At 38.2% G+C, this 19,164-nt stretch overlaps 1 protein-coding gene across 2 annotated transcripts in view; it reads right to left on the bottom strand.

Annotated features, from left to right (window-relative positions):
* Nucleotides 1-327: 327 nt before the first annotated feature.
* Nucleotides 328-19,164, bottom strand: part of LOC311285154 (leucine-rich repeat transmembrane neuronal protein 4) — a 113,570-nt gene continuing 94,733 nt past the window's right edge. For both annotated transcript variants that reach the window (XM_084400650.1, XM_084400649.1), the window contains one exon: nt 328-783. In XM_084400650.1, coding sequence (XP_084256776.1) covers nt 445-783 — 339 coding nt within the window. In that variant the 3' untranslated portion in view covers nt 328-444. The remainder of the gene's footprint in view (nt 784-19,164) is intronic.

Genomic DNA, 19,164 nt, shown 5'->3' with positions numbered 1-19,164 from the left:
GAGAATCACCATTATCTACTCCTCGGAGAAGGCGTCCTAGCGTCGGTGCAGAGCGAGGGCTGAATGAAACCAAAGCCACGTTTAACGTCTCATGCATGTTGCATTGGATTTCAATTTGCCATTGAGCAGAACGGGGACAACAAAACATGTACTGGCCTTTGATTCGGAACAAAGAAAAGATGGAAAGAGACAAATGGAATCCCATTTTCCAGAATACACTACACTCCACAATAGAAGTGTACCGTATGCCAGATCCTCGTGTCCTCCAGCGACGTCGTTGGGAATGATTTTCACTTCTCTATATTCGCGAGAAACAGTTAGCGCGCAGCAGTATGCACAGTTTTCAGACGCGCAGCTGCGTTAATGCCGGCAGAATGTGGATCACCACCCAGGCACAGCCTCTTTTGAAATTACCCATCATGCCTTGCTATACGAGCGGGGCTGTTAGCGTCTAAAAGTGAGGGTGCTGGTGGAACGTTCTGTCGTTGGATAGTTAATGGAGCGTTCTGTGGTGGGGTAGGGGATGCTGGGTCCCTCCATGGGCGCTCTCTGGCTGGGTGGGGAGCAGGGTCCCGAGGTGCCCGTGTTGATGGTGGGCACTGCTGGAAGGGCCACAGTCTGGATGGTGCTCCTCTCGCGGGGGGGAAGCTCCTCCAGCCCCTCCAGGCTTTGGGGGGGACCATCGTAGCTCATGTTGAGCCGCAGGGGTTGATGCGCCTGGCAGTAGTCCACTATGGGCTGCTCGTACCTGTAGAAGGCCAGAGTGCTCATCTGGTGAGGGACCTGTGGGGGGTAAAGTAGAGAGAGAGCAAGAATGAGACAAGTTGAAGAATCTTAATTAGAATAATTAAACCACCAAGAGTCATTAAATCGTCATTAAAGGGGTAGTCGTTCAAAAATGAACATTTTGCCATTATTCACTCAGCCTCGAGTCATTTTAGACCCGTATGACTTATTTTCCTCAGTAGGACACAAAATACAAAATTGTACTGGTTGCTCTTTTCCATGCAAATATAATGAAAGGGGACTAGAGAATTCAAACTTTAAAAGAAATATTCAAAAGCACCATGAAATATCAAAAAGTGGTCCATTTGAATAAGCCACCAAAAAATTTGTGACAAGAAAATGTACGTTGTTATCCACTGATAACATTAACCGCTACAACTGGAGTCAAAGTTGAACTAAAAAAAACAGAATTAGTCTGATGTGTGAAGGAATCATTCAGACTCAAACTGAATTAATAATTCATTGAAAAGATCTGATTCAAAAAACATATCAGTCATTGCTTTACAATAAGGTTACATTATTTAAAATTAGTTAACCACATTAGTTAACATGAACTAATGATGAAAAATAGCATTTCTTAATCTTAATGTTAATTTCAACATTTACTAATGCATTATTAAAATCAAAAGTTTAATCTGTAAATATTATTGGCAACACTTTATTTTAGGGTCAAATTTTCATTATTAACTAGTTGCTGATTATCATGCATATTACTAGGATATTGGCTGTTTACTAGTACTTATAAAGCACATATTAATGCCTTATTCTGCATGACCATCTTCTACATCCCTTAATCCTACCCAACACTAAACTTAACAACTACTTTACAACAATTAATAACCAGTAATTAGGAGTTTATTGAGGCAAAAGTAATGAGAACTGGAGCCTTAAACTAAAGTGTGACCATGTTGTTTAATGAACCTGACTTAACATGTAATAACAATGAACAGTTCTATTTTTTATTAACTAATATTAATAAACATGAATAAATACTGCAACAAATGTATTGCTCATTGTTATTTAATTATTTAACTAATAGGACCCTATTGTAAAGTGTTAACAATCATTCAAACTGGAACTGAATTAAAGTTTCATTAAGAAGATCTGAATCAAAAGAATGATTTGTTTATGAATCGAACATTGCTAGTTCTCTCGTGAAGAATTTTAACAAAATCAATCACTCAGACTGCAATAGCGATTCATTTAAAAGTTCAGATTTGAAAGAATGATTCATTCACGAATCTGACATACAGTCCTTCTCCCATGAAGAATTTTCAATTTTCAAACAACTTACATTTTGGTCTTTTTTGATCACAAAAAGCTATTGTATGACTCTGAATATTGCACATGAGTCATACAGTACCACTTTTGACAGACCACGTTTATAGTGCTTTTTGTTGCATGAGAGTTCCTGTATTCATTCAATTTATTTTAGGAAAAAAAACAACAACAAAAAAAAAAACAATCAGGATATTCATCAATATCCATTGATGTCTATCTATTGAACCTATAGTGTTCCAAGGACAAATGAAAGACATACAGGTTTGGAACGACATGAAGGTAGGTAAATAATGACATTTTTCATTTTTGGGTGAACTCTCCCTTTAATTAGAGTAATTAAACCACCCCCTCACCACAAGAGTCATTAAATAGTCATAAAATATCTCGGATAATGATTCCACCACCAAGAGACATGCACACATTCCAACATCCCTCATTCCCCCATCGTTCTCAGCCCACTCGCGACTTCCTCTTTAAGCTCTGCTTCCGTCTGCATTTAGAAGCTGCCTCGTGGCGCCTCGTTTTCAAAGAGGAACCGCGCTGGTTGGGGTAATAGCTTTTTACACCGAGTGCAAACCCAGCATCTGTCTTGCTTCCCAGTGTGTGTGCTGTGCTCGCTGGTGACTCACTCTGTGTATACACAAGAGGCAGAACACACACGCACACACACACACACACAAACCCCCGCATAGGCTTCTGCAGCTATTCCTATGATAAGTGACACAAGCAAATATGCCTTTCCATTTCATGCCGTGACTCTCGGAGAGGCGTTGAGGAGAAACATGCCACATGTGGCTGCCTCATGCGCACTGCAAAAAATATTAAAATTGTACTGGAAAATATGACAACAAATACTGATAAAACACTGACTGGTAAATGTCCTTAAAACAAGATAAATTTGCATTATTTAAATAAAAATGCATAAATTATAAAAAAAAATATTTTCAGAGAACTCCATGAACTATGAGTTTATTTTTCTCGAACTCATCGACAAATTATTTCCTTGCATGTTTTGAACAAAACTCAGTGCAGTTTACACTTAAGGAATCAGTGAATGAATGAGCTGCCAGTTTATCCAGTTCATATTGAGCTCAACTCACTGACAACTTAATTTGGTTCTGTTTCTCACACACAACTATCATATAGCGAATGAGTCATACATTCTACATTTATGGTGATTTTATCATCATTTTTGGAGCTTATAACAGCTATGGTCACTATAAAGTGTCTTCATATGGAAAAGAATCTTCGAAATATCTCAAATTTAGTTCCAGATGAGGAAGAAAGTCTTTTTGGAACAGATTTGGAACAACAGCATTATACAGAATATGATTTTTTACGACGTAACTCGATGCCTCACTACCATAGTACGATGCATCGTTGAAGAAATCAACTAGCTAGTCACGACTGTTTCCCGAAACCAAATTGTCGCAAAGTGGTCGTTCAACCACGCTGGTTTATGACGTCATGCACGTGGTGGAGTAATAACTTATTTTAATGAAACTGTTTGAGATCGAATTAACGCTAGATGTTTTGATATAAATTACAGACATGACATCAGAGGACTATTTCTAATTTTTCTCAGTTATTTTGCTTTATTTCCAGATTCAATCATAGGCTCCTTCTTACGTACTTCAACGCTTTAAATCTCTTGACAAACTAAAAGACGTGAATGATATTTGTATGTATTCTAAATAAAAGACACAGGTTGTACTTGCTTATTTCGCTCAAGATAAGGATTTATTAAGTCCACATGTCGTGCAATCTAGAAACTATGCTTCTAACCACAGCTTGATAGCTGTCGTTCCAACTACACAACTGTGCGATGCTGTTTGCGAACGATGGTTTCGGGAAACACCGACTCGTTTAACTACGCTGATAGCGACGGAACTTGCGACCATAGTTGGCTAATGATGCTTTCGGGAAACGCACCCCTGAGCGTTACTGACAGACTGAGAAGAGAGGTGCTGCAACAATGTAAAATATGTGGAAAATAATGTATTTTTTGAACATTCATTGAAAGCCTGTTCTAGTAGACCCCAAAAACAAAATATAAAGACTTTTCAAAGAAAAAGTGCTTCATATTTCCCCTTTAATTCAAGATATATTCTATGAAATCTTACTATCCAACACAGTTTTGCTTCTCAAGTTAAAAAAATTAAAAAAATAGATTAAAAAAACTATTTTTTGCAGTGTTCTCATCTCTCGTACTGTCACACACAATGACAAATCATGCTGAACCAAGATTCCATGTTTTTCCACTGAACGACCAGAGTTCATTGCTTTTAAAGGGGCAAATTAGTGAACGCTTAGAGATAGTGAAGAGCGACCAGGCGCGATTACCGTCACCGAGCACTAAGTGAACATTAGTGACAAGAGAGCTCTGCCGGTGTGGCAGACGAAGAGATTTTACAAAGAGACTCCTGACAGGAAGCAAAATAAATAAGCAACGTCAAATGCAGGCCCGACTCGCAAGTGCAAATGAGATGTGTTGTGTCAGCGGATCGGGTTTAAAGCTCTTTGTATGCCACAATTAATCCACTTCCCCATATTCCCCTGAGCAGAGAGAATGGCTTTTGCATGGGCACAAGCAGAATGCACAGCTACTTAAAAAAACTGCTTTACTTAAAGTGTCATGGGATTTGTTAAGAAGAAATGGATAGTCATCTAGGGCCAGTACAAGGGATGTTAAAAGTAGTAAAGCCAACACTAATATACGAAAAGCGATTTTGTACAAATACATGCGTATTTGTGTTCATGTGTATGTGAAGAGCACTTGCTCATCAAGATTCCATTTAACATGGCCATGTAAAAATGTTATCATTAAAAATTGGATCTGTGCATTAGGTAGTGTAAATGTCGCTTAATATACCTGCTGCTGTCTGTTATGTTATTTTTCATCCCCATAAATCATAAGCAGTGTCTCAGAACAAACGTTTGCAGATGGTTATTCAATCAAGAGCAGTGAGTGATTTTCAGTTTTTCTTTTGTTTTTTGATTCATATTAAAAGCATATCAGTAGGTACTGTATATTACGCTGCTCTCACTTTAATACACAGATACACAGGGGGGGGGGGGGGGGGGAGCAGCAGCTCATTTGCATTTAAAGATACATGCAGGAAAATACAGCATGTTTTTCCCTCCACTCAAAAATGGAAACTTCACAGACACATTCTGGGGACATCTGAGACTTATATTACATCTTGTAAAAAGGGGCATAATAGGTCCCCTGTAAAGAAAGGAAATAACTAATTTACTGATTTAAATTGCAAATTTATGTCATGTAAATGATGTCGTATTATCATGCAGTGAAGACTGTGCCTATAATTTGAATAGTTTATTTTACATTTGACTACTTCAAGACATGATGCTGCTTTAACACACAACTTCAAGAACTTTTCTGTTGGATATAATTGATTCTTATTAATAAGCAAAACATTTTTATTATTGGTTATCAGTTGATGGTGATGGCAAATATCAATATTAATTGACCTGTCTGATACAGTATATCGGTCCTTTTGGCAACATCAATCACAGAGAAGAAGCAATCTTGCAAAAGCACAGGAAGAGACTGTGAGCTGATCTATTAAATAATGGTTATTGCATTTTATTACTCTGTGTGTTTTGGAGACAAGTGGGTTGGATCTTTAGTCTATGAGGACCCTCAGAAACATCAAAAGGTAGCAGGGTAAAAAGAGAGGAGCGCTTGCCAAAATCCAAACCACTGCCCCAGGTGGCTTGAAAAACAGCAAATGAATGAGAAAGAGGTTGGAACATTGTTGTCGAAATGAAAGACCTTTTGAAACTAATGTTTCTTATACAGTCTGACACAAATTTTCTGATGGCTATTTGTCATGATATTCAATATATATATGAGATAAATATGTATTTACTGTTAAATGACTTGCCATTTTAACCAAACAGACATTGTTGCCAAAAATATGTATAATGTTTGATGTATAATGCAATAATACATAGATTTTTCTCTACATTTTTTCTCCGTTAGGTTGATTAATAAGAACTTTGGAATATTTGGAATAACATAAACAAATTAATTAATATTTATTAAAGAGTTAGTTCACCCAAAAATCTATTCCAAACCCATAAGACTTTCTTTCATCTTCAGAACACAAATGACAATTTTTTTGATGAAATTTGATAACTTTCTGTCCCTCCATAGAGTAGTAGCTATGCAACTACCGCTTTGATGCTTCAAAAAGTTCATGAAGAGATCATAAAACTAATCCAAATGAATTGAGCGGTTTAGTCCACATTTTCTGAAGAGACTCGATCGCTTTATAGGATGAACAGATTTAATTTAGGCTTTTATTCACATATAAACATTCTTCAACTCAAATCAGTTGCAGTTAACGGAAGCTCAAGCGTGAACGTTTGACGTGCGAGAACCAATGAGGTTCATTCTCGCAGCACCTTTAAGCTTCAGCAAGAACCAATGAGGTTCATTCTCGTGTTACGCAGCACGTTTGAGCTTCAGCAAGAACCAATGAGGTTCATTCTCGTGTTACGCAGCACGTTTGAGCTTCAGCAAGAACCAATGAGGTTCATTCTCGTGTTACGCAGCACCTTTAAGCTTCAGCAAGAACCAATGAGGTTCATTCTTGTGTTCACTCTTGTGCTCTCAGATCCTCATTTGTGTTCTAATGATGAAAGCCTTATGGGACAGACATTTTCGTTTTCATTTCATACATTTTTGGGTGGACTATCCCTTTAAGAATGTAAATGGTCCATTTTGATTTGCTATCAACTGAAAGTGACTTCTCTGATGAAGAGATGTGTCACATTGTACAAGTTATAATGTGTGTCAGAGGAAAAGAGCGGTCATCTGAGAAGATAAATATCTAGTCCAGGATGTTTATCTAGTGGAATGCAGTGGACTATCCAAATGAAAAGACATATAAATGATGAACAGGGTGAATCCTGTACAATAAGGCAGACATTTGCAGTGAGTCAAACCTTTCCAATGAGCACTCAGTGGTACCATAGCAGTACCCGCTCACTCTCTCCAGCTCAGTGGGTTAGTCCCACACACACACACACACACACACACACACTCTCTCTCTCTCTCTCTCTCACACAGCTATTCCTTCCTTCGGCCACTCCCAACAGATCTGCAGTGTGGTGGCATTGATTAATTATAATATACTAACTACGAATTCTGAACAGTGCATGTACATAAATCTAGACTAATGTGTGTGTGAGGGACAGAAAGGGTGTGTGACAAGTCATAACTACACCTTTCAGCACGGCAAAGTGACAGACGTGGACCTTAGTCAGGGTAGACACTATATTTAATTTAACACAAATGAAAAATGGCCGTGAGAGACAGACAGACGTTCAATGGGTTTCACTGTCTTACAGGAACAGTTCATGCCATGAACTGACTTACGGGTCAATGACATCATGCTCATTTATTCAAAAATGCATACATTCATACATACATTGAGTCAAATACACATCTTGATGAGCATGTACTTCATTAAAATTAATTTAAAAAGTCAAAAAATATCAGGGTGACACAATTGTCCTGATATTATTATGAAGAAAAGCCTCATTAAAAGAATACATTCTTGGAAACCTTATTAAGCTGGTGGACATCATATTTTATTATTGATTCTTTATAAGTGAAAACTGCAAATATTTTTTTTAAAGCACTTGTCCACCAAATCATGTAGTAGCCAAAATTCAGAAACATGCAGAAAAAAGGGATTTTTTTTTTCTTCAAAACCACTTTACAGGGATAAACAGGAAAATAATGATTGATGCAAACAGCTCTAAAAAGAAAATAATGTAATTGTTCAGCTGAAGTCATTCAGTATTGATTCAGTTCTGGGCCGGGTTTCCCGATAATGATGTATCTTAGCTCTTAAGAACGCTTTCTACGTGCAAGGTTACGAACGCTCGCAGCAATTCCACGAGCGTTTCCCAAAAATGAACTTAACATGCGAGAACCCGCTCTACGTGCTACTTAAGAGTCGCTGTCCATTTGCGAAGTGCTGAAATATAACCTTATATGGAATCGTATTCTGAACGTTTAACCTAATAATTGTCATATGTTGTGGATTAGCAATCAAGAGAAGTTTATATAAAGCACCTACAGGCGGAGGCACTGACAAAATGGCTGAAAAAAAAACAAAAACAAAAAAACAAAACAAGAAAAGATACCTTTCAAAAAGATGAAGTTAATGTCCTTTTAGAGGAGATAAAGCGAAACAAAGATGTAATTTTTAACAGATTTAAAGGATTTTTATTTATTTATTTTTTTGTTCATTCATTTAATTTTGATTAAAATTATTAGATTAAATTATTTATATTTTTTTGTTTTGTTTTCTGACCTTTTTAATTATTTAATTTATGGATTAATTTAACCAACAACAAAAAAAGAGTAATAAAGTGTACAATAAAGTACAATCAAAACCTTATATTATAATCACATTGCATTTTAATAAAGTTAAAGGTGTAATCTGCCGGTTGTCCTGCAGGTGTCCTCATAAATCTGTCTTCTTACGACGCACTTGGGGATGTACGATTACTCCAGAGCACTCGTAGATCTACGAAGATTTTCAAGTGCTACTTAAGCTACGATGCTTTTGGGAAACAGACCATAATATTAAGATCAGTCGTACGATCGTTTTTACGATCAACTTAGGCTTACAATGCTTTTGGGAAACGCAGCCCTGTTCAATAACTGTGTAAAGATCATTAAAATATGAAATGAGTTCAATTCATATAAAGCAGGTCAGTAGAAAACAGTGATGTCATTGTCCAGCTCACAGAAAGGACACAGACCCTCAAGGTTAATAAGTCTCTGAAAATATCAGCTAATATGACTTAAATGAGATAAAATGACAAAATTACTTTTTTTATGTCAAGGCAAGGCTAGTTTAGGGTGTAACATGTCACAATGTGCGATTCATCCAAAACCTAATATTATAAAAAAAATAAAAAAAAGTTTAAATCATGATATTTGAATGAATGAACAAACGAATGAATTAATGAATGAATGAAGTTTACCAACATTCTAAAGTTTATGGGGTGGTAGGATTTTTAAATGTTTTTTAATTTTTTTAAAAATTTTTTATCTTGGGCATTCGTATTAGTCATTTATCCAAATGTTAGATTTTATTCTTTTTGGCTTATTCATAGCACACAGCAAGTAAAACGTTTTATTGTTGGTCATGTATGCCTGAATACTATCCCATAATGCCTTTGGTCTCACCCACAGGTGATGTTTAAATGCTTTCTATAAAGCATCTGTAACAAATCTCCTGTTTTGTTCCCGGTCCCGGGTGCCTTCATTTGGAATAGTACATATTGTGATGTTCCTTAACTCCCTGTCTCCTGCCCCATTACCCAGATGACAACACCATGGCCAACTATAGTCAAATCGCTGGGCTGTTTGTCCATTACGGGTGACTATGACAGCAGGGACTCATCAGTATGTGAGGGACATGGTGTCTCTGCCATTCCTGTTTATTCAGAGCTTAACAGGGAATTCTTGTGCCCTGGCCACTAGTTATGCAAATAAGCATGCTCACGTAGCATATTAAAGCCGTACAGTCAAGCTAACACTTTGATTTGTTGCACGCTGCTGGTCTTAGAAGCGTGCCAACTAGCTGACAGCGAAAGCTAATAGATTGCCTTGCCGAGCACCGTAAGGAATCTGTAGGATTCATTTCCAACAGTAAGGCCAAAACCTTTTTATTACAAGAAACATTACTGCTGTGCATTTGCAGTGCATTCATGCAAGAGGAAATTCGGTGCAACAATGTATTTACCATGTCTAAGAGGCTAAACAAGGCGAAATACATTCACCATCTGTATGCATGAGTCATCCTGCTACAGCTAAGCATGCACAGTATGGAATCTGCTAGACATTTAGTTAATAAGGTGACAAGTACGATAAGCAATATTAAATCACTCAGGTTTACCAGCACAGTCTGCATGTAAGAGGGAAATGTACACGCAAGAAGATGTTTCAGCCTTAAAACTTTCCTTCAGAAATTAAAGAAAAAAATATTTTTTTCTTCACACTTTTATGGTGTAATAATTATTTGGAAGTTGGCAGCCCCTATTGACAATTAACTACTGTAAGGCAAGAGTTGCATAATGATTCTTTAGATATTTCTACTTTTATGTTCCATGAAAAACAATGTGGGATAGAGAATAATAACAGAATTGTCATTTTTGGCTGAACTATCCCTTTTGGTTTGTTTACAAAAGCAGCAAACTGGCACCAGGGCAGGACGCGCAGTTACAAATTATCTTCACAATGGTTTGGCAGAAGTATTTTTGTCACTGTCGAGAGAGTTTAAATCGTCCCTGATAGGGCTTAAAAGTGTTTGCATGCATGTGCGTGTTAGTGTTGCATCAGGGTGCGTGAAAATTTAATGCAGCTGTTCTGAGTAGAGGAAGATGACACAGATGTTGCACGGGGAGCCTGTGTGACACTAAAGACACCAGACACGCTTTCAATGAAGTAAAACACATGTCTGAGGGCGAGTTCGCCTGAGCAGCATGAAATTTAAACAAGCGGGAGGGGAAGAACATGTTTAAGAGAGAAAAGACACTCTGAAATAAAACTGTTAATTGGTGGGTACAATTTTTCTCTAAAGGGGAACTATTATGCCCTTTTTTACAATGTAACATAAGTCTCAGGTGTCTCCAGAATGTGTCTGTGAAGTTTCTGCTCAAAATACCACACAGATAATTGATTATACCATGTTGTAAATGGCAGTTTTTTTAATGGAAGGAAAAACGTGCTGTTTTCGTGCATGTATCTTTAAATGCAAATGAGCTGCTGCTCCCCGCCCCCTTTCCAGAAGAGGGCGGAGCCTGTACAGCTCACCTCAGATACTCTGCCAACGACTAAAACATTATGTTTGGTTTTGATGATCATTTCTATCCAGGTCACGCTCACGTGGCATTGCAGTTCTTCATCATCATGAAAGTTTATGCATTTTAAAGCCGTATCAGTCTAAACTTCTGATATATGGATTTCTGAGCGCACACATCTGAAGCATGTGCACAGAAAGCTGGATGTCAGACGGTGTGTCCCGTGAGTATTAAACTAAGTTCTCTTTCACGTCTTGTTGCATTTAAGCTGTCAAATATACACAATGTTATGTCAAACAAAGTTCTATTATGCCTGTGAACATAAATAGCTGGGAAAGAAATTGCATGTCTATTATGTGTATCAAAGTGAAAGCAGAGTAATATACAGTACCTACTGCTACTAAGGCCCAATCCCAATTCTATGTTATACCCCTTCGCCTACCCCTAACCCTTCGCCTACCCCTTAACCTTGCCCCTTGAAACAGAGTGGCAAGGCGTAGGGGTGAAAATATTCCCCTAAGAAATGGGACACCACTACTACACCGTTACACGTCATTATACGCCGTTGCTAGCGCCTACGTCACAGGCGCCAATGTTTATCACAAACTTCCAAGATGCCGTCGTCAGCTGTAGTCTTGCGTGAGTTATAGCTATTTTTTTGCATTTTTCTTCTGAAGTTCACAGAAAACAACGGAGATGACGATATCTTCGATGCCTAAAGCTGCGTTCACACCAAACGCGAATAGAGCGTCTGGTGCGAGTGATTTCAATGTTAAGACGCGTTTACGCGCGTCTGGAGGTCTTGCGGCGCGAATGAAGCCTTGGTTATACTTTCGCCTGGCTCCGCAGCGCGAGTCTCCGCAGACTGCGCGCGCACCTCCCCAAACTGACGAGGCGTTTATACTCGACGCGCTCGCCGTTGTACTATTCTTTGAAACGATAGGGGGCGACTCGAGTAATTATCCTCTAAACCATCAGGAATCAGCGGTTAGAAGAAGAAGCTATACACACGTGACAATGTTTATTTTAGTACACCGCCACCAATACCACACTACAAAAAGAATCATGTAAAACCCAGTAAACCCTGAGATTATTTCTAGTGACAGTAAAACAAAATATATGGATATGAGAATGTGTATAAATAAATTAACAATCTCTTATATTTTCTAATTTCACTAAACATTTAATTAAGTTTCGTGAACATTTTTATTAAACATGGACCTTTATATTCATTAAAAATACTTTTTTATGCTATTGTATGCTCATTTTTTAAATGTAAGCAACTAATTTAGACGTCCAAACTGGGTGCCGGTGTGGTGAGAAGTTCGAACTCGGCCAGATTCGGCTCGAAGTCGTTCATCTTCGGATGCGGCGCCGCGCGCGTTGTTACAAAAATTGTCGCGCACACCGCCAGGCGAAATTGGGTCTTGCGAACACAACGCGCACGACCGCCCACACCGCAATGACGTAATTTTTGCCGCGCGCACCTTCGCGCTCGTGCGGACGCGTCGAGTATAAACAAGGCTTGAGGCGTTTAGCGTGGCGCGGTGGACGCGAATTCGCCTCATTCGCGCGTCTACTTCGCTACAAACTTTTGCTTTTTACACGCGTCATATTGTTAATGAACTTTAGCGATTTTTTTGCAACCGTTTATTTGAATAACATGACCGTAAATTTGAACACAAGATTGAATGTGACATAAAGAAAATGATTATTGGCAGTCATGTTGCCTCTGTAGCCGGTGTATGCATGTACATTTCTCATACCCCTTCGTTTGAAGTGTGGTCCCGAAAAATCTTCGTTTCAAGGGCTATCTGGCCCTTCCCCTTACCCCTACCCCTCCAACCAAAAGAGAATCGAGACAACCCTACCCCTTCACAGGAACGCGCAAAACGGAGGGGTAGGGGTGAATTGGGATTGAGCCTAAATATGCTGTTAATATGAATAAAAAAACAAAAGAAAAACAGAAAATCACGTACTGCTCTAGATTGAATAACTTTAGTAGCATTATTAAGAATAGTTCTTATTCGATCTACGTCATCAATGTTCGCGGCGGCCATGTTGTTGACATAGAAACCACGGCAACTGTCAGTCTGTCAATTGACAAGCGAGGCAGCGTCAGTATTTTCCATGGTATTATCGCTGTATTTATTTATTTTTTTTTACAGCGCGATGGTGTGTTGTGTAAATACACGGCTGTTCTAACAACAGCAATAAGAACCCCGAAGTTTTTATGCGATACCGACTGTCAGAAAACGTAAATGGAAGGAGACAGAGGAGTTGAGCCAGCGCAGGAGAGACTTGTGGCTAGCTAGGATAAATATAGTCTAAACTCCCCACAGCAAAGTCTGTTCCCATCATTTTACCACATGTTAGGGGGGATTGGGGGGATGTAAAAAAAAATATTGCATCACAATAAGTGTATTATGATTGTCAAAACATTTTAGCAACTAAACTGAATTTTATTAGGTTTAGTGACAACATGTTACAATGTTTACATGGTACAATTTCTGGTAAGCTACGCTTTTTTATTATTTCAATTCAATTATTGTGATTTGATTTAATATTGACTCATTTGGATAAATATTAGGTAGGCTACACAAATTTTTCTCAAGAAAAAAACAACTCACCTAATGCTGTAAACATACAGAGAGAGATATAATGCGTTTTTTTTTATTATAATAACTTTATTTAATGATATAAGTAAACATATAATAAATATATAATATAGTACACATATTTAGCAAAATACTCTATAGCTCTTTTTTCTAGCCAACTAACGTGCTATAGCCTATATTATGGTCATCAAATGGCTTTCCTGAGGTAAATGTTTTGTGACATAATTGTTCTCCAGCAGTTTTATTGAACCCTTTGTTTGTTTGTTTGATTGATTGGTCGATATTATGTATGAGGAATATACATTTCGGTAAGTTGTACTGTATCTTTCAACAGTGTTCGTGTTTATTTACTATTAGCTAGAGATGATCGGTTCACGTGCCGCTAGGGATCTGTCGCGTCACATTTACAAGCGCCAAAACGGTATTTATTGTTTGAATTTCGTAATAAAAGTGACAGAACCTGATAGCTGATATTTTTTATATCATAAGTAACCTGCTCTGTCTAGTCTGTCGGTCTCCGTGCCCTCTTTGCTTCGTGAGAAAATGGATGTGTGGCGTGAGAGCGTGTGAAAAGTGTCTCACAGAGTTGGCAGCTCTGAATTTAATTTAATAAATATCCGGATAAGTTACGGCTGGCAATAAGGACGGATCTTTACTTAAGGCTATTGGGTCTATTTGATATGGGTCCACACCAATCAAGCTTATCTTCTCTTGATACCGACGAGATGAAGCCATTAAGCTACTGCTCCCCTCAACTCAAACCTGCGTGCGGCTAGGCGCAGGACAGATGTCATGTCAACAATATGGCCGCGGTTAGCTACTTCCGGTGTTTGCGAATAAGGCCTACACATTTCTTACTTGAATGCTGCTGCTACATGCTCTGGACATTCAAGGTCCCCTTTAAGGACGTAAAAACAAGACAAAAATACAGATTTTAAGAAATGTAAGCTTAGCGTTAAGTTCTGCCAGGAAGACTCAATCAGCGCGTCATGAATTAACTCATTTCTAACCAATCACGAGTTAACACTCTCAGTATAAAAGAATGGTACTTACATCCGTCTGAGTTCGCAGATACTGACGGCGCCAATTACCTCCATCCTCCCCAACCACCTCCAAGATGGTCCTTTCCCTCCATCCTCCCCACCACCACCAGGATGGTCCCTTCCTTTACCTCCAGGGGGTCGGCTGCGCCCCTGCCTTCATCTTCAGGCGGGATTTGCAGATTCCGTTACCCTCGCATTGCTTGCTAAGGACGGGGCCTACGCCAAAGACTATGCTTGCTGAGCTATAAATAAATTTACTCTTGTTATATCATTTTATCTCCTGAGTCTTTCTGGTAGAAATGCATCTAATAAAATAATGAATTTTCTGCAGAACAGAAAAGTCTCTGTTGATTGGACAACAACTTAATTAATCTAGTTTGTGTTGATGACCACAATGAAAATACAAGATTTGACTCATCTCTGTCTAGCGCCATCATGCATATCTCCGTTCCTCTTTGTGACAACGTGCCATCTCCCGTCATCCTTTGAAGAGGTAAGCTTCGTCTGCCCGCCAAAAACTGCTGTGTCCATCCGTCCCAATCTACTTTCATTTTCACTCTGTCTAGCTGATAAACATTTCCAAAAAGTAAAAAGGGTTTTTGGCTCTGTGGCAGCCGCCCCTGTCAACTTTTAATCAGGGATATTGAAAAGGAGTGTGTGAACGGGCCTTTTTAAGCTGGGGCTAATCAGACATGCCTCCGTGAACTGGACCGAAGCCAGGCCTGTTTGAAGACCTCGCTCCGTCTCTGCCTTTGTTTCTTTCCCTGCTACTTTCTCTCTCCCGTCTGATTTCATTTCAGAGAGGCAGATTATCTGAAATGAGGCATTCTATCTGGAAAAAGGCACTCAGGATAAGCCTTTAGTGAAGATGCTTCTGTTTGAAAAGGATCGATGCGGATTGTCTTTCCCTCCTGTGCATCTTAGTCCTGGCTTTCTGCTTTAAGGTGCTCTTGAGAAAGAACTAGAGATAATTTACTGTTCTTTGGTAAATGGATAAATCCCCAATTCTAATAAATGGAGCTTTAGACAACAGGTTATGTTCTGTTGGCAAATCTTCTTGTCTGTTTAGTATGCTTCTCTCCACCTCAACTATAGTGTCAGCCTCAGACGGTACGCCCACAAAACGTTCACTGACTGTCTGATGCAAATTGCACACAAAAATGACATGAAACCACTAATTGGGATCTGATTGGCTGTTGCTACACACCTCTTAAAGAGATGGTGTGTAATTTCGTGCACAAAATGGCACAAAAATAGTGTTTCCAAACATACAGAAGCCCAATTTGGTCATGCCTTATTTTATAGTTTGCTCAATTTCAGAACTTATTGTATAGCTTTGTGTGTTTGTATACAATTTGGTGCCACCAGTGGTGCAAGAAATTGCACAGGTCACCAATACAGGTATTAATTTTATATAAAAAATGCAATTACTCATTGGAAAAACATGCCTGTGGCAAACTTTCTGCAAAAGGATATTACAATACTTCTTCCAATCTTGAAACTTGAATCTGGCAACATATTATTTCATTGGTTGTTGTACGTATTGCAGCAGTTTGGAAATGAAATGTCTAAACGGTTAATGCTCTGTTGCATTTGAAAATAATGTACCACCTACACTGAACCCTGTACATTAAACCTAACCGATACGTTTAACAGAAGCAAACGTGAGATAAAAAACTTTTGCTGAAACATCCACAAGTCTTTGAGCTCTTTTATTGTGACTAGTGTTTCACAGGACTCGTATAGCTCTCCACATCGCAAGTGCAATGATGTACCAGATGAGTTATCGAGTATATTTCCTATGCCCAGGGCCACATTAAGACTATAAGGGGCCCCTGGGCTTTACCTCTTGAGGGGCCCTTCATCCACCAGAACTATTGTCTACATTCACTCAATCTTCTTAATCACAAAGCCTTTTATTTTGCAGGAATAAATGCCATTGACTAAACATCCGAACTATAGGTCTGTCATATAAAATATACACAAATATTACTGCATGAACTACATATTGGCACATAGTCCTAACTAGTTGCACAGGCTACTTAGAACTACGACCTACATCAGCTCCATCTTCCTGCTTCCATCAAATCAGACTTTTGGTTATGCAGAAATTAATGTAATAAAACTTTATATACCAAATGTCATTTATTTGCATTTATAATTTCATATAAAAATATAGCCTACAAAAAAAAATATTACTTTCTAAAAGAAAATTGTATAATACTGAAAATGTAATCAGACTACCTTGCAAAGAATATTGTGTTTTGTACTGTGTATCTTCTAGCAAAATTCTAGCTTGTCTTTCTGTGGCTTGAATGAAATTATGCTTCATATAGAGAGATAATAATATTTGCCTAGATCAAGCTTTCTCTTTCCGTTTGTTCTGGGGGTTTTTTCAACACCGAACTTATCAACGCCACTTCTTGAAATAAACTATTACATGTTTTGTGATTAGATTCTGTCTTGAACTGAACGCGGCGCGTCTTGTGTGCGATACCTGTGATTTTTCCTAGCTGAGTGACATTGTTTTCTATGAGTGTCCACGTACAGCCATTTTAAATAAAGTAGCCTATGCTTTGTACAGATAGTTATAATGATATAGATGACACTTCCTCTTTCCGTTTGCTCAGTATTTTCAAACAACGAAATTCAAACTCAAACTCATCGACGTCACTCTGTTCATTCTTAAAGTGAACTTTTGCCTGTTTAGTGATTAGATTTAACTGTTTTAGACGGCTGTCTTGAACTGAAAGTGGCGCAGGGCCGCGGGAAGAGGTTTTAGGTTGGGGGTGCTGATTTTTTGGGCGTAAAGGGGTAGGGGCGTCACCACTTTTGAATAAGAAACAATATCAAGACTATAATAGACAAAACTCCGCGAATCACAACAAGCGTATCAGTGAGAACACTCGTTCAAATATAGCGCACACACTCAAACCTGACTGCACATCACATTTTTGACTTTATTGATTCTGCTTTTATTCGTAATGCAATGGACCGGTCAACGGGACATAAATGAATCCTTAAAGGATGGGACTTCATGGAACATTTGCACAAAAAGAATAAATAACTTACCGTAGCCTATTTTATAAGTCGCTCCGGAGTCGCATATCAGTCAAAAAATGCGCCATGAAGAAGAAAAAACATATATAGCCTAAGTCGCACTGGACTAAGTCGCATTTATTTAGAAAAATGTTACAGACGGGACAGTTCTCCGTTAAGGACGTGAGCGCTCTTGAAAGCGGCTCTAAAAGACTAAAACTAAAACTTTAAAACTTTCACAGAGACCTCAAACTGAAAGCACAAAGCCTGTCTTTAAATTTTATTTCGTTTTGTATTAATTGTATCTTAATTTTAATCAATGTTTCATCAACCAATTGTCTGGATTTAATAAATAAATATATTAGAAAATAGATAATCAGGACACGGAGGCGCTGGCGAACCTGGAGCTCGTCTCATAAATGAACCGAAACTCAGCGTATAAGGTACTAGGTAGCCTACTTGCCTCACAGACCTGAGACATATAGATAGCTTGAAATGTCTACTTTTAAACAGAACAATTCAAAACGAAAGAAAACATACTGCGCTGCTTTCATTTTGTTTTATTTTATTTTGTTGTAGGCTATTTATCCGCCACACCTTAAAGGCCGGTCCGTGAAAATATTGTCTGATATTAAACCGATAATATAAATATAGAAATGAACACAAAAAAACTGCCTAGTGCCATCCTTACAAAACACTGACAGTGAGGTTTTTGACTGTTTTTTTTTTGTTTGTTTGTTTTTTTGAGCAGCTGTGGACAAATTCTTTCGACGCACACACAATATTACATAGGCTAACACTCTGCGCTTATGTTTTAAAAACATAATTTAACATATAAATAAAATAAAAAAAATCGCCCACTTAAAGTGTTTATTACAAATAAATTACTAAATGCTAAAAAATAATACATTTGAATGAACAAACATATGCGTTGCATTTACAATTCTGTGAAAACAAGCACCCCCACTTCCCACGGCCCTGAAGTGGCGTGTCCGGTGTGCGATACCTGTGAGTTGCTAGTAGGTGTGCTGTGGAACGGTTTGCAATTGATCCGTGATCCATACGGACCAAGCCCCACAAATTCGTGGATTAAGTGCTAAATTTAACCATCATCGTACACCGAATTGATTCCTCTTTCGCATTTACATGCCCTTGAATGGACACATAAACACAAAATTATGTCTAAATACCCGTCTCGGCAAGTATTCTCTCGGTTATGAACAGTTGAAAAAGAAACCAGATGTTTGTCAGTTTTTTCGGTCCATGCAGTCGGTTGGTCTTAAAGTGCACACACTTAATATTCCTACTGTTGTCTGTGTTATTAATGTTAATAAAACAACAAAATACAGCTTTAACAAAGATGAAACTATATTTAATTTCTACAGTGATCAAATTTAGGCTTAATTATTCATTTCTGTACCTGAATACTACTGTTAGACTTTGTAACTTTGTTATTTAGTATTCATCTCTGCTTGTAATTTGTTTATTTGTTCTTATTTTATTACTGACTGTTCACTTGTTTTTAATAATGCTAGAACTTTATC

This window comes from Rutilus rutilus (assembly GCF_951802725.1).
Source record: "Rutilus rutilus genome assembly, chromosome: 25".
Classification (NCBI taxonomy): Eukaryota; Metazoa; Chordata; class Actinopteri; order Cypriniformes; family Leuciscidae; genus Rutilus; species Rutilus rutilus.
This window is presented reverse-complemented; position numbering and strand designations above follow the sequence as displayed.